This window comes from Mesoplodon bidens (assembly GCF_964165515.1).
Source record: "Mesoplodon bidens genome assembly, chromosome: 6".
NCBI lineage: Eukaryota > Metazoa > Chordata > Mammalia > Artiodactyla > Ziphiidae > Mesoplodon > Mesoplodon bidens.
In genome coordinates this window covers 46,049,336-46,063,339 of record NC_138162.1, presented here as the reverse complement: position 1 = coordinate 46,063,339, position 14,004 = coordinate 46,049,336, and the positions used below count along the sequence as shown (strand labels likewise).

The following is a 14,004-nucleotide window of genomic DNA, read 5'->3' as shown; positions in this document are numbered from 1 at the left end:
CCCTATCATGCCCATTTTGTTTTCATGCCCATTTTAAAGATGGGGAGGTTGAGCCCAGCAAGGGGAAGTGACTTGCCCAGGACCACATGGGGAGGTAGCAGGGCCAAGGCTCATTTCCCCTGGTTGGGACTCTGGTATCTGCACTTTTTGGAGCCACGAGCTTACCTGGGGGCAGATTCCACGCGCTCCCTGCACTGGAGTTGTGAAGGAAGCTACGAGCCTGAAGCTGACCCTGGGATGAAACAGGATGGTTTGAAACCAGCCTGTACCCCCTGCCCCTCCCCAGAGTCCACGGAGGGACTGCCACATGTGAGGGACTAAGAAAAAGGAAAGCTGAGAAGCCAGGGACGACCACAGGGCTGGGACTGCATCTCTTGTATCTCACTGAAAATACAGCCTGGCACACTGAGGTCTGGAGTACGTGAATGAACGGCACAGGGAGAGAGATGGATACAGACCTCAGTTCACACAGCCAATCAGTGCATTCCCTATACTAATTTCAACCCCAGGCCAAGCTGTCCCATGACAGTGACAGGCAGGGACTGGCATCGGTTCACAAAGACTAACAGAATTGGGACAAAATTGGAAACCAGAGCTCCCATGTGTGGCTAAGCATCTTGAGGATGAAGCCAGATAGCCAGGCATCCAAGTCCCTCTACAAACAGGCCCCCACCTGCCGCTGAACTTGACCTCATTCAGAAAATGAGGATAATGAGGAAAAGCAGGTACTTCAGAGGGCTGGTATGATTATATGATCAATTTCCTTATGTAAGATATGGAAAATAACGAAGGGTACCTTATTAGGCAGGCACTCAATAAAGCTTTTTTTTTTTTTTTTTTTGGCTGCATTGCATGGCTTGAGTGATTTTAGTCCTCGACCAGGGATTGAACCCAGGCCCTCAGTTGTGAGAGTGTGGAATCCTAATCATTGGACTGCCAAGCAATTCCCAACATCAACTTTTTAATTCTCAGGCCTTTCACCATCAAAACCCTACCCATTCTAGGCAGAGATCACAAATCATGATTCTCTTTTCCTTGAACTCTTCTGGTGGCCTGCCCTGTCCTCCACCTGCCTGGGCCAGGTGCCCCTTCTGCACACACCTGTATCCTACTTGGGCAGAGCACTGTACTAGGTGCCATGAAATCTTTTCAAATATGTTTCCTGCCCTCAAAGAGCGTACGTTTAGGAGACAAGGTCAAAACCATGCGGAAAAGGCAGACAAGCCAATGACATAAGGAAATTAAATGATTTAATTTTAAATCACAGTTTAAAACAAGAGAGGTTCATGCCACTGTACGTGACTGCAAAGAGAAATGAACAGGCAGTAATTGCTCTAATGTTTCAGAGGAGAGAAAGCGCACCTTAGGCTGAGGGCGAGGAAGGGTTTGAGGAGGAGTCACTGTTAGAGCTGAGTCTGGAAAAACAGCCAGGATTAGGGAGAGGCTGCTGGAAGGGGGGTGTGGACCAGGCTGAAAGGAAGCAGCACCCCCTCCCTCAGGGCACTGGGAGCTCCTGGAGAGCAGGTCTTGGGTCCCACTCACCTCTGCACCACCACTGCAGGAGCACAGAGCCTGAGGGGCTCAGACACCGGAGGCCAGGGCAGCAATCAGTGCTTTCTGCATCTCTCCTGGATGGGGGACCACCAGTCCCCCTCACCCCTTTCACCCACCCGGCCCCTTCCAGTCCTCTGTGCTTTTCCATGTCCCCACCCTGGGATGCAGTGGAACCAACACAGGTGGGCATTGTGCCCCTTCAATGCGGTGTATTCACCCCACGTAGCCCCCTCTCCACTGCTCAGTGCTGGTGCTGTGTGACTCTCAGGCAGTGCCACACCTTCTCTGAGCCCCATTTAAAAGGCCTGACAATGCACCAAAGGGCATACTGAGGTCGAGGCACACATCCTGGCAGAGGGGTGGGGACAGAGCCTCAGCCCTGGGCACAAAGCCTCTTCTCCGGGCTTCTGGGAGCAGCCTGGGAAGGAAAAAATAAAAAAGGCCCAGGCCAGGCTGACAAGTAGATGGATCTCCTGGGTTCATTCAGTGTCCCCTCTGAGCTGGCTCCCAGTCCTCTTCTGGTCAGGCCCAGGGGACTCCACAGGACACCATGGCCCCTGCCCCAACGCTGGGGCATCAGACAGAAAATTGGGACAGGGCTTTGTTGGGAATGATTCAGCATGCTCAGGCCAGCAAGCCCTCCTTGGAAGGTCCATATGCAGCAAGGGTGGTCACGGCATTGACATCTTGCTCCAGAGGTCTGCAGTCCTGTTGTCCATCTACAGCTTGCTCCTGGGCTGGAGGTCACACGGTCCACCTCTCACTTCGGGCCTCCACAGCCTGGACCAGGCCTTCGCCCAGGATGGCAAAGTCCTCCAGGATGGCTTCTACATTGGGCACCATCACCAGCTCCCCACCTTGAGACACCACCATGCGCCCCTTTGTGTTGGAGGCCTGGGAGAATCAGAGAAATGTAGATTGAGGTGTCACGAGAGGCACACGCAGAGACACCAACACACGTTTCACACCTGCCACCGGGTCACTCGTGGAACCACACACAGACACGCATGCCCATGTGGAACACATGTACACACTCAGGAAAAGACAACTGTCACCAGCCAGCTCACCTTTAAGGGCTGGGGCTGGAAGCTGGTGGGCTTCCAGAGGACACCGATCACCTTTCCGCCATGCTGGTCATAGAAGAAAAGGGCCAGGTCCCCAAAGGCCTCCTAGAAAAGGGCAGGACAGAGACAAGATTACAGGTGGACACCTGAGAGCCACCTCCACGGCCCCAGCTCCACCTGGATGTTCCCTCCCCAGGGTCAGTCAGCCCTTGAGGACCTACCCTGAGCTGTGCCAGGTAGAGCTGAGGAGGATCGTAGCCCAGCACGGGCATCAGGGAGGAGGGCCCCGGCTCACTAAGCAGGCCCCGGCAGAAGGAGGCAGCTGGCGAGTCCACAGCCTGGCGGTGCCGGGGGATGTGGCGGGGAGACAGGTGGATCAGCACGTCGTACATGTCCAGCGGTGGCCGGAACACTGTCTGAAGAGGGGTAGGGGGTGCTCAGCAGTGCCCACTGGGCAGCCGGGAGCTGGACCACAAACCCCTCCACATGCCCACTCTGGTTCCCTCCTTCCCCTTTGTCTGACCCACCCATTATGGGCCCAAATGCTCATTTGAAGGCAGGAACAACAAGACCCAGCTGGTGGCAGCTTGGGTCCCCAGGAGGAGCGCGGGATAGAAGCGCGAAGCCAGGGCCCCGATTCTCCTGCAGGCTCCCCCACTGCCAGGCACCATGGGCAGCTGCAACGCCTTCTCTGGATTCAGTCTCACCAAACAAGGGCCCCTAGAGCTCCAGACTTCCATGGTTCAAAGGCAGAGTCCCCAGAGCCCCTGGAGTCAGTCTGGGCCCGGGGCTTACCCTGATGTCCCCAGGACCCCGGGGATCCATTAGCTGCTTCTCTAGGATGGGCAAGGCTTCGGCTGCCAGGACCATGAGCTGGTGTAGGATCTGGGGGGCACACATACATCAGATAGGTCACACCTGACCACAGGTCTCTCATAGCTCAGGCTGGGCCTGCTTTTTCCTTGGGGGAGAAAACCACACATTTGAGAGCAGGAATGAAATTAAACCTGGGGCGAGGGTCCATCCTGTGTCCATACAGAGCTTTTGCGATCCTGGGGGGTAATGATGACCATGACGGGGAGTTTGGTCCGGGTTGCCAGGAAGACGCTGCGGATCTCCACCTGCTCCTCCGCTGTGGATGAGAGGGGGTCTTGGGTCAGCCTACTCCTCCCCGCAGACACCTTCTACTGCCCTGGGTCCTCCTAGTGCACACTTAGCAGCTGCCCATCACAGGGATTTTCCAACATCCCCCAAATGGCAAAAGCGATGAAAGGGACACCGCATCTGCCTCAACTGGGCAGGGTGTTAAACTCCCAGCCTGGGACCAGAAGCAGAATTTTCCACTGCCTGGCACCCTAGTCTGGTTTCCGGGCCTGCACAAGCTGAGGCCTGCCCCTGGCCCCTTCCTACCCTGGGCTCCCACACACCTGGGGAATTAGAAAGCTGATACCTTCCTCTTTGCTGGGACCAGAAGCTCCTCATATTACAACCAGAAATCCTCACTCACCGCCGCCCCCCGCACCCAAGAGGCCTGGGCATGTATTCTAGCCTGAACCGCTCCCTGCTCCCCACCGTAAGACTTCTCACCTGGTGTTCAGAGTCCCTCTTCCTCTTTCCTCTTCCCTTCACAGCCCCCCATGTAGCCTGCTTATCATCCCCAGTCCGCTGTGTTTCTGATCATCACGTGGACAAACCATATCTCTACAGTCTCGGAGCTCCCTAAAGGCTTGATTTGGTCCTCTTCCTCCTTAACAATTCCCTACCCCCAGGCAGTCAGGGTCAGGAGTGGATATCCGGGATAGGGGAGGCAGAGAGAAAACCTAACAGACGGACAGGGAAAACACGTGCCTGCCCTGTTCTACCATCCACAAAGGGGAGTTCCTGCACTAGTCCGACCCTGATCCTACCACTTACCAGTGAGCTCATCATTGAGGTTGACAATTAGGGGGTTGTTCTTCCAATCAAAGGTTGATATCAGGAAAAGGAACCGAAGGAAGCCCACCTGGGGGGAGCTGAGAGGAAGGGGTAAGCAAAGCATCTGGGCCAGCCACACATGCCCAGGCCCCCCACGGCCCGGAGAGCCTAGGGCCCTTGGTGTGGATTGCGGGGGTTAGAATCCCTTCTGTCCCTTGGTTCAGCCACCTCTCCCATGTGGACTGAAGCACGGGGGATGAAAGCTGGCCCCAGTGGAACTTCCTGGCTAGGGGAAAGGTGGAGGGAATCACCTGGGAGGGGTGAAGGGCTCAGGGTGCAGGAAAAGGGCAGCAGCCACCAGGTCCAGGCTCTCATCGGTGAGCTCCGCACCTAGGAGCTGGGCGCGCACCCACCGCTTGGCCAGCCGAGCCACACCCGAGAAGGCTGGGTGCTGTTGCTGGAGTCTGCGGGGAGAGGAGGGTAGTGGCCATGACAGTGAGGCCCTCAGGGCCCAAGAACAGTGTTTCAGCCCCGCTGCTGCTATTTACTCAACTTTACCCAACACTAGCCTCTGTGCTAATGCATTACACGTATCATCTCACATCTTCCTAATTAGTACCCCAAGAGGTTGGTCCTAGCATGATTCCCATTTTACAGATGAGAAAAATAAGGTTGAGGGGAGGGGGAACCCTGCTCAAGGGACACAGCCAGTGAAGTGGCAGGGCCAGGGTTCTAGCACTTGCCTGACTCCAGAACTCATCTCTCCAACCGGCCTTCCAGAGAGACAGATGGCCAGGAGAGCAGAATGGGGCCAGGAAAGGGTCTACAGACATGAGAGCCTGTGGGGGTGGCCATACCCATGCAAGGTGCTGGTGAGCAGGGGCAACTGCCTAGTGTCCCTCTCAAGGCAGAGGGAGGCGGGAGTGTCCCTCAAGGAGATGATCCCCTCGGGGCTCCGCATCTCCCTCAGGATCTGGGGCTCCCGTTGATAGGCCACACAAATCCGGAACACAAACCCATCCTGTTGGAAGAGGGGATGGCATGGGAGGCGGGCCACCCTGACACCCCTGTCCCCTCCCCCTCTGGGTATCCCTGCCCTGCACCAGCCGAACCTTGAGGACATCGGTGTGCGTGGCCGTGGCGCGGCACTGCAGCCCATGCTGCTGCGTCAGCAGCTCTGCCAGGCGCAGCTGGAAGGCAGCCCGGACCCTCCGTATGGCCTCAGCATCCTGTGGCCACTGCCCACTGCCCTCCAGGTGACATACCACTGTGGAGAAGAGTGAGAGGCCTCAGCCTGCGGCCTGGGGTGAGAACAGTCCCTCTCACCCCCCGGCAAGAGCTCCCTCACCAGTCATGGGCTCCACGTAGGCTGGACAGGGCTTGTCAGGCCGGGGCAACAGCGAGGCCCGCTCTTGCAGCTGTTCATAGAAGGAGTAGGCTGGCCGGACTGCAGTTGGTGGGAACACCTATGGAAGAAGCGGTGCTGAGGAAGAGGTCTGGGACTGGGAGGGAGTGCCCAGAGTCAAGAAGCTGGAAGGGAGAATACTGGGTGAGTGGAGCAGAGGTGGGTGTCACGAAGCAGAAGGAGCTCCCTGCCCCTTGCGCCTCACCTCAGTGTAGCGCAGCACGGGGTGAGCTCCCTGCACGGCAGACACGGTCAGCGGCAGACCTTCCAGTCCCCACAGCAAGCGGCTGAGGTCATCGTAGCAACGCACCGCAGCTGCCAGGGCCTCCTCACCCGTGCTGGAGGTCTGAGAGGGAAAAGAAAGACAGGAGGGCACGACGTTTCAGAAGAGCCTGACCCCCTGGGATACAGCCATGGCTCAGGCTGCTGCTGCAGAGCCAGGGAGCTCCCTGCTGGACGCTCTGGGAAGTGCAGCCTGGCTAAGGTGGGGCTCTCCACCCCCATCTCCACCCCCATCCCCACCCCCAAATCCAGCCACACAGGCTGCTTACTCTACAGTCCCTAGCCTTAACCCAAGCCCTGAACCAGGGCCCTTACCTCTTTCAGGCCTTGAATCAGTGCATCCAGGAGGCCACCCGTATAGTGGATACAGGTATCTGGGATGTCAGCATGGCTGGAAAATGGGCACAGGCACAGTGTGGGCACTGGGGGCCATGCCGAGAGCTACTGGATGTGGGCTGCTCACCCCAAAAGCTTGGGCCAGACCCTCCTAAAAGGCTCCCCAGCCCATGGCTGCCTCCTGGCATTCAGATGCTAACACTCACAGCGTTAAGAGATGAGTGACCACCTGGTGGGGAATAAGGCGCTTCTGGGCCATAGAGGCTGCCTCCCAGACCACAGCTTCCCGAATGGCTCCATCCTGGAAACGCCGAAGCTCAGAGCGAGATCCCCAGAACTGGCGGAAGTCAGCAGCCTGGGAAGAGGAAAGGGGTAGTGGTAGAGATCAACAAAGAAGGGCTCTGTCAGAAATCTCCCAACAGGGGACTTCCCTGGTGGTCCAGTGGTAAAGAATCCGCTGTATACAAGGCAGGGGATGTGGGTTCAGTCCCTGGTCGGGGAAATAAGATGCCACATGCCATGAGGCAACTAAGCCCGCGTGCCACAACTACAGAGCTCGCGTGCCTCAACAAGAGAGCCTGCGTGCCGCAAACTACAGAGCCCACGCGCCCTGGAGCCTGAATGCCACAACTAGGGAGAAAAAACCCACACGCCACAACTAGAGAGAAGCCCCCGAGCCACAATGAAAGATCCTGCATGCCTCAAAAAAGATCCCGCGTGCCGCAACTAAGACCCGATGCAGCCAAAAATAAACTAACTAAATAGATAATAAATAAATCTTGCAAAAAAGAGGAAAAAAGAAAGAAGTCTCCTGACAGGGCTCAATCCAGGTGGCATGAGGACGGTCCACTCCACTCCTTTCAATGCAAGACAGGACCAAATCACCCCTCAGACTCCAGGGCTCCTCACCTCAGGCTGGTCAGCCTCTGGACCCAGCTCGAGAACACTGGTCAGCCCCTCAGGCCGGAGGAGCAATCCCAGGGTCAGGACCCCAGAGTCTCTGTGCTTCGGTGGATCCTGGCTGATGTCCCACTGTAGGATGTAGAAAGGCTGAGCTCAATCCAAGCATCCCACAGCTTGGTCTGGAAACCCACTTTCTAGTGAGAGGGATGGTGTGTCTTTTGTATCCCTTGGGACCCTGGGTCCAACCCCCTCGGTCCCACAAACTCCCCAACCAACACCATCTCACCTCTGAGACTGGGGGCCGAGAGTGGGCCAGCAGGTGCAGCCGGGACCCCAGGCCCTGCTCCAGAAGGGTGGTTAGTGGGCCCAAAGCAGCTGAGACATAGTCCCCACCATGATCCTGCAGCTCTGGCCACAGCTTTAGTCGGTGACACGCTGCCTGCAGGCGACTCAGTGGACGGAGACTTGGGGGGGCAGAGAGGGACAACGAGGGGGAATCAGGTACTGCTGGCCCCAAGTATCACCACCCCCACCACCAGGATGATTTATCTGAGCACTTGCCTGAGGACCTTTGCCCCATCACTAGCCCCAGGGACACAGGACTCACTGGCATATCCTGGCACCCCGAAACTTACTGCAGTATGTGGTCAAAAGCCCGAATCATGGGTTTGGGAGTCATCAACAGCAGCTGGAACCCATCGTCAGCTTTGCTGTCCAGCAACACCATAGACAGCCGTGCCTCATGCTGCACCTGGGGCCACAGAGTAAGGAGGGAACTCCCGCGTGAGACCACCAGCACTGCACCCCTCCCCTCACGGAACACAGGGCCCAGACCTAGAGACGGGCCCAGACCCAGAGACGGGCCTGACTGAAGGTCTCTGGAGAGGAGTTTCTGGGATTCTGGTGCTGGCAGAAGGGACAGGGTCTGGGCTGGGACATCTGGGGAAGCCAGGAGTGGGCGACACCTGTACCTGGTGGCAAGTGGAGGCAGTGACATCAGCACAGAGGTTGAGACGGCCTGAGGAGTCCAGGAAGACAACAGGGAAGGCCTGGTGGAAGTCAGCCAGGGCCGGCTGGGAGGGGGAGAGAGAAGCCAGTCAGGGCTGGGCCTTAATTTCAGGATGCCTTGCCCAGACTCAGCACTGCCCTACTCACCAGGGAGGGATCTGAGCTGAAGCATAAACTGATCCCGTTGACCGTCAGATCTGTACTGGCTGAAATGAGCCAGAGAAGGTGGGTGTGTCAGAAGGTATCCCCCTCCCTAGGGACCCAGCCCTCGTGACACCCACCCTCCGGACAGGTGGCTGCAACTGCCTGCCTCTGGGATTCGGTTTGCTCATCTGTCTGAGGACCAGAGACCCGAACGACCCCTGATGGGTATGAGTGGGGCCCTTGGCCTTTCCGAGTCCAGCCGCCTCACCCAGAAACTGCAAGGTGCTCCTCAGGACCTGGTAGCCGCTCATGGCGGTATGGATCTTGTGTGTAGACACAAGGAAGGCAACCAGCATGGAGACAAGGAACCCACTGAATCCTCCCAGGCCCTGAGGGAGAGACGGAGGGAAAGGCCGGAGCTCAGAGCCAACCCACCACTCATTGAGACAGGGAAGCTGGGCCAGTCCCCACTCACCTTGTCCAGTTCCCGCTGCCGCAGCCAGACCTTCAGAAGTGCCACACCATCCTTCAGCCCAGAGGCTGAGCCCAGCACGGTTGACAGCAGCTGCGCATGGGACTCAAGGGTTGTGTCCTGCAGGACCCATGTGTTATAGCGGGGGGTGGGGGGCTCTGGGCTACCTGCGGGAGGAAAGGGGAAGTCATGAGAGGAGAAGTCCCCGCAACACCCTTCCCTCCAACTCCACCCTGATACTCACCATCCCCTGAAGGACTCTGCCCTCGGTACCAGGCAGTGCGCACATTGTTCTTGGACGGCAGCAGGCGGCACGGGCGGAAGAAGTCAGGTGGAGGGCATGGATGCAGACGGACAGTGACCAGACGCTCATCCTTCCCTGCGGGGAGATGGGAGATGCTGAGACCCTGCAGCCCCCTGGAGCCGGAGGAGCCCCTGTACCACCCGCACCACCACCCCTGCCCCATTTGAGGGCCTTACACCTTTCTCCTCCAACTTGAGGCCCAAGCTTCTCACCTTGGACTTGAGGCCCCAGTTCCTCCCCCACTGGATTTGCAACCCCATACGGTGCCCTCCACCCAGTATATGCCTCCCACCATGCGGCCGCAGCAGCAGCGAGGGTTTCAGGTGGCAGCCATTGGTGTAGGAAAAGCGAACACTGCCAAAGAGTGGGTCTTGGGACAGGTGGTGAGCCAAGTGGGCCAGGTAGAGGGCACGCTTGCGGAAGTAGCGCTGGTTCAGCCCATCCTTGTCCTGTAGGATCTCCTGGAGGGGGTCAGGAGAAGAGAGAGATGGCCAGTCACTTAAGTCTTTGTTGTTGGAGAACTTGGGGGCCAAATGAAGCCAAGGTCAAAGCTTGGCAACCTCATCTGCTGGCCAGGATGCTTAAGCCAAAGCTAGCAATACCACAACTCAGATGAGGAAGACGAAGGTCCAAATGGCAAATCTAAGCTCCCTCAGGACAACTGCAGTGGTCTGTTCTTTGGATTTAGAATTCAGATTTCAATGCCCCGGCAAGCGAGAGGTGGGAAAAAGAGAGGGATCAAGGGATTTGTAGGTGGTGAAATGGCAGACCTCTCCATTCCCCAAACTCTGAACCTCACCCTGGGCATGGTCAATGCCACATCCACATTGATGTCCGGCCGGATGCAGGTGCCCAGAAGGTAACTGCCCACAACAGTGACCTGGGCTGGGGGTAAGAAGCGGAAACAGCCCTTCACAGTATAGGGCACTTGGTGGAGGGGGACTCGAACCCCAACCTGGAGCCATGCCTGGTTGGTCAGCTGTGGGGACAGAGACAGTGACTCGTATTAATTTGATTGCCTTCCTAACATGTCCCCTTGATGTCTAGTAGACATCTCGAATTCAACATGTCAAAATGTTTGAAACCAAACTTCTGATCTTCCTATAAACATGTCTTCCCCATTAAGACAACTCCATACTAGCTGCTCAAGCTAAAAACATTTAAATCACCTTGACTCATCTGTTAAGAACACCCATTTCACGTTCAAAAGGTATCCAGACACTGACCACTTCTCTACTCTACCCTAGTCTGAGCCGTTTTCAGTGGATCATTGCACAATAGGTTTCTAACTAGTCTCCCTGATTTCACCTTTGTCCCCCTCCAATCTACTTTGTTTTGTTTTGTTTTGTTTTTTTTGCGGTACGCGGGCCTCTCATTGTTGTGGCCTCTCCCGTTGCGGAGCACAGGCTCCGGACGCGCAGGCTCAGCGGCCATGGCTCACGGGCCCAGCCGCTCTGCGGCATGTGGGATCTTCCTGGACCGGGGCAGGAACCCGTGTCCCCTGCATCGGCAGGCGGACTCTCAACCACTGCGCCACCAGGGAAGCCCTCCAATCTACTTTTAACACAAAAACCTGGGTGAACTTTTTAATACTGAAGTTAGATCACAAACAAAATGCCTGGAGTTATTCCCCATCTCATCCAGAGCAACAGCCAAAGTCCTTGTTTTGGTGCACAAGGCCCTGCATGATATGCCCCCCTCCTCCATAACCTTTCTGAACTTACCTCCTTCTATCTTCCCCTCATTCATTCCAAGGAATGTACCAGACCTATTCTTTTTTTTTTTTTTTAATTTTTTAGTTTAACTTTATTTTTTTATACAGCAGGTTCTTATTAGTTATCCATCTTAAACATATTAGTGTATATATGTCAATCCCAATCTCCCAATTCATCATACCAGACCTATTCTTGCCTTTGAACCTTTGGGTTGGCTATTTTCCCTTCCTGGAATGCTCTTCTTCCCTTAGATATCTATATACCTGACTCACATTCTTCACACAAATGTCACTTCACTAAGGTCTACCTCAACCACGCTGCTTAAAAGTTGCCAACCACTCTCACCCTCTGATATTCCCATAATCCCCTTACCTTGTCCTTCTTCCTTTTTCCATAGTACTTACCACCTTCTAACACTGCCATACAGTTTACTTGTCGTGTTCATTATCTATCGTCCATAAGTCTAACACTAGAACATAGGGTGCTTTGTTCACTGATGTACCCTAAGCACACAACTACTGCAAGGCACGTGTTTGCTAAATGAATGAACACATAATTGACTGCACTCCTAGCTGAGACTCCTGGCAGTGAGAATGAGCTCCCTAGCACCCCATCCCCTTCAGAGAATAACAAGGCCCCTAAGGACCTCTTCTGGGCTTTCCAGTTCCCTCCACTACCTGCCTTACCTCTGTCTCAGGGGTTGAGGGCACCCTCATGATCCGCTGGTTGACCTTCCATAGGAAAGCATCAATCCGCTCTTTCTTCTTCTCTGACAGCCTCACTTCCTTCAGTAGCTCCTCTACCTGTAAGAAGTGGCAGGGGTGAGTAGTACTTCAGCCTCAGGGTCTCAGGCCCACCTCTCTAACCCAATCTCCAACCACCCAACGGTACCTGTAAACGAAGCAAGCTGGAATGGAACAGACTCTCAGTCTCCCGAAGGCGATTTAGCTCCTCATTGGTAGGCTCCTTGTACAGTTCTGCCCGGCTGAGCTTCACGGGCTGCAGGAGGCCCTCCACTGGAGAACCAGCCACCGAACACTTCTTTGAGGATTCCTTCTTCCCCTCCTTGCCTGTGCCTTCCAGAGCTGACGCCATCACCTGTGGCCAATGAGAGGAAAAACCCAGAGTGACATCACAGATATCTAGCATCCACTGCCTGACGTGCCACCATGACAGGATGTGGGTAAAGGCTTTACCTGCTCTTGGTCTCTCTTGAATAGGAGTCAGATTGTGTAAAACTCAGAATAATTTTTACTTAAAAGAACATTACTGAGCTCTATACTGAAAACTCCTTGAGTTGAGGGTTCCCCATTTTTCTGACAGCACAAGTTGCTAGGGGTAGTAGCTGACTGGGCCATGCACCAAGCAATGCCTCAGGTCCTTGTAAGTACCAGGAGCTTCCTCTTCTGCTGGGTTAATCCTGGGACTTTGCAAATGCCATCTCCACTCTTGCTCTATCCAAATCCTGCCAGGTTACACACACACACACACACACATCCTGCCCCAGCAAGCCCTGACTATAAACTATAGAAGTATACATTAAGTGCTCAATGATGGAAGAGCCTACTGACTCTGAAGGACACACTCAGTGAATCATCCAATGCTCATAATAATCCTAGCAGAAAACGGACACCCGAACGAAGCCCACTGAGCTAGAGGTTCCAGTTGGTATGCCTAAACTGTGAGCAGGCTTCGAACCCTGGGCTGCGGGATCCCAAACCTTCTCCCCTACAGCCCTGGGCCCCGCCCCCCTCCACAATCCCACACCCTGGAGAGCCTTACTGTAGCGCTCCAGGAGCGCCACCACGTGGAGAGCACAAAACTAGACACAAGAGGGAAGATCCCGTCCAACCTCCAGGAGGACTTCGTCAGGGAAAAGACACAAGCCGCAGAAGGGGGTGGGTTTTTTTTTTGGTTTCAAGGTGTAGAGCTAGCGAACAGAGAGAAGCTCAATTGGCTTTACTATTTCCATCCGGATAATGCCAAGTTCCATCTCCCTTAGCAAGCCATGATTGTCTCGGTATCCTGGGCTGGAAGCATCAGGGGAAATGGGGCTCTTCCAGAAGGGACCGTTCTCGTGCCCTCGCTAGAGAGCTGTTAGGTTCTGCCACCTCCGACACGCTGCGCATTCCTTCCTCCCAGATGGCTCACCCACCTCCGGCTCCCCGGCAGTTCCGCGATGCTGCGCTCCCTTATGTGCGGGTCCCATCCCTCCCGTACTGCTCCCGCACTTTGGGTTTAAAGTCCACTTGCTCTGCACAACTTCTTCCCACGTTGACAGAAATGCCCAAACCGCGGCACATATGCAGCCCAGATCGCCAGCTTTGCTGCAGAGAGCGGAAGCTAGCCTCGTGGCACAGGACTCCACCCAGTTCAAGAGCCATTGGGTGAGTGCCTGACGAGTCGCTTGTCATTGGTTTCTGTCACTCTCCAGGACCGCCCATTATGGGGGAGGGGCCAAATAGGGTTCTCCGATTTACGGCCTCCTTGCGACGCCACGCCTGAAGCCTGCTCGTAACTTGGCGGTCGCTTCCTTTTCCTCACTTCCTCCGTTTGGGTCGAAAGGGGAAGGGCGGGGCTAGATTGGGCCCTCTGGGGAGGGTTTGTTTACTTAACGCCAGTGAGTCCTTTTCTTTTCTCATCTTATCAATTAACCAATCTCGTCAGTTCTACTTCCAAAGTATATCTTGAGTTTATTCACTCTACTCTGTATTTACTGCCGAGTTCGGTGCGCATCACATCATCTTGTGCCTAGAATAATGTAACAGCTTTTTTCCAGTTTATTACTTTCCGAGTCTACTGAAATGTTGCTATAATATTATGATGAACGCCCATATACCCTTCACCTACCCATCATAACTTAGTGTTGATGTTTTGCCAAATTTGTTTTGTCTTAATGGGTT

The 14,004-nt window shown here is 55.2% G+C and overlaps 1 protein-coding gene across 3 annotated transcripts; it reads right to left on the bottom strand.

Annotated features, from left to right (window-relative positions):
* Positions 1 to 1,233: 1,233 nt before the first annotated feature.
* NOL6 (nucleolar protein 6) lies at positions 1,234 to 13,465 on the bottom strand. 3 transcript variants are annotated; one of them, XM_081236616.1, is made up of 26 exons: positions 13,257 to 13,465; positions 11,993 to 12,199; positions 11,788 to 11,904; positions 10,186 to 10,365; positions 9,679 to 9,847; positions 9,327 to 9,461; positions 9,086 to 9,249; positions 8,879 to 8,999; positions 8,614 to 8,672; positions 8,430 to 8,531; positions 8,094 to 8,209; positions 7,745 to 7,922; positions 7,465 to 7,587; positions 6,762 to 6,910; positions 6,535 to 6,610; positions 6,143 to 6,283; positions 5,881 to 5,998; positions 5,645 to 5,799; positions 5,390 to 5,553; positions 4,844 to 4,996; positions 4,533 to 4,630; positions 3,626 to 3,750; positions 3,414 to 3,503; positions 2,840 to 3,034; positions 2,622 to 2,723; positions 1,234 to 2,448 (listed from the first exon to the last, which is right to left on the bottom strand). In XM_081236616.1, exons 1-26 carry the CDS (start codon positions 13,308 to 13,310, stop codon positions 2,299 to 2,301), a joined length of 3,441 nt encoding a protein of 1,146 aa, XP_081092742.1. In that variant the 5' UTR covers positions 13,311 to 13,465; the 3' UTR covers positions 1,234 to 2,298. The 3 variants fall into 3 exon arrangements, with proteins under 3 accessions (XP_081092742.1, XP_081092744.1, XP_081092743.1); XM_081236618.1 differs by lacking the exon at positions 13,257 to 13,465 and adding an exon at positions 12,954 to 13,234; XM_081236617.1 differs by lacking the exon at positions 13,257 to 13,465 and adding an exon at positions 12,884 to 12,960.
* Positions 13,466 to 14,004: the final 539 nt, after the last annotated feature.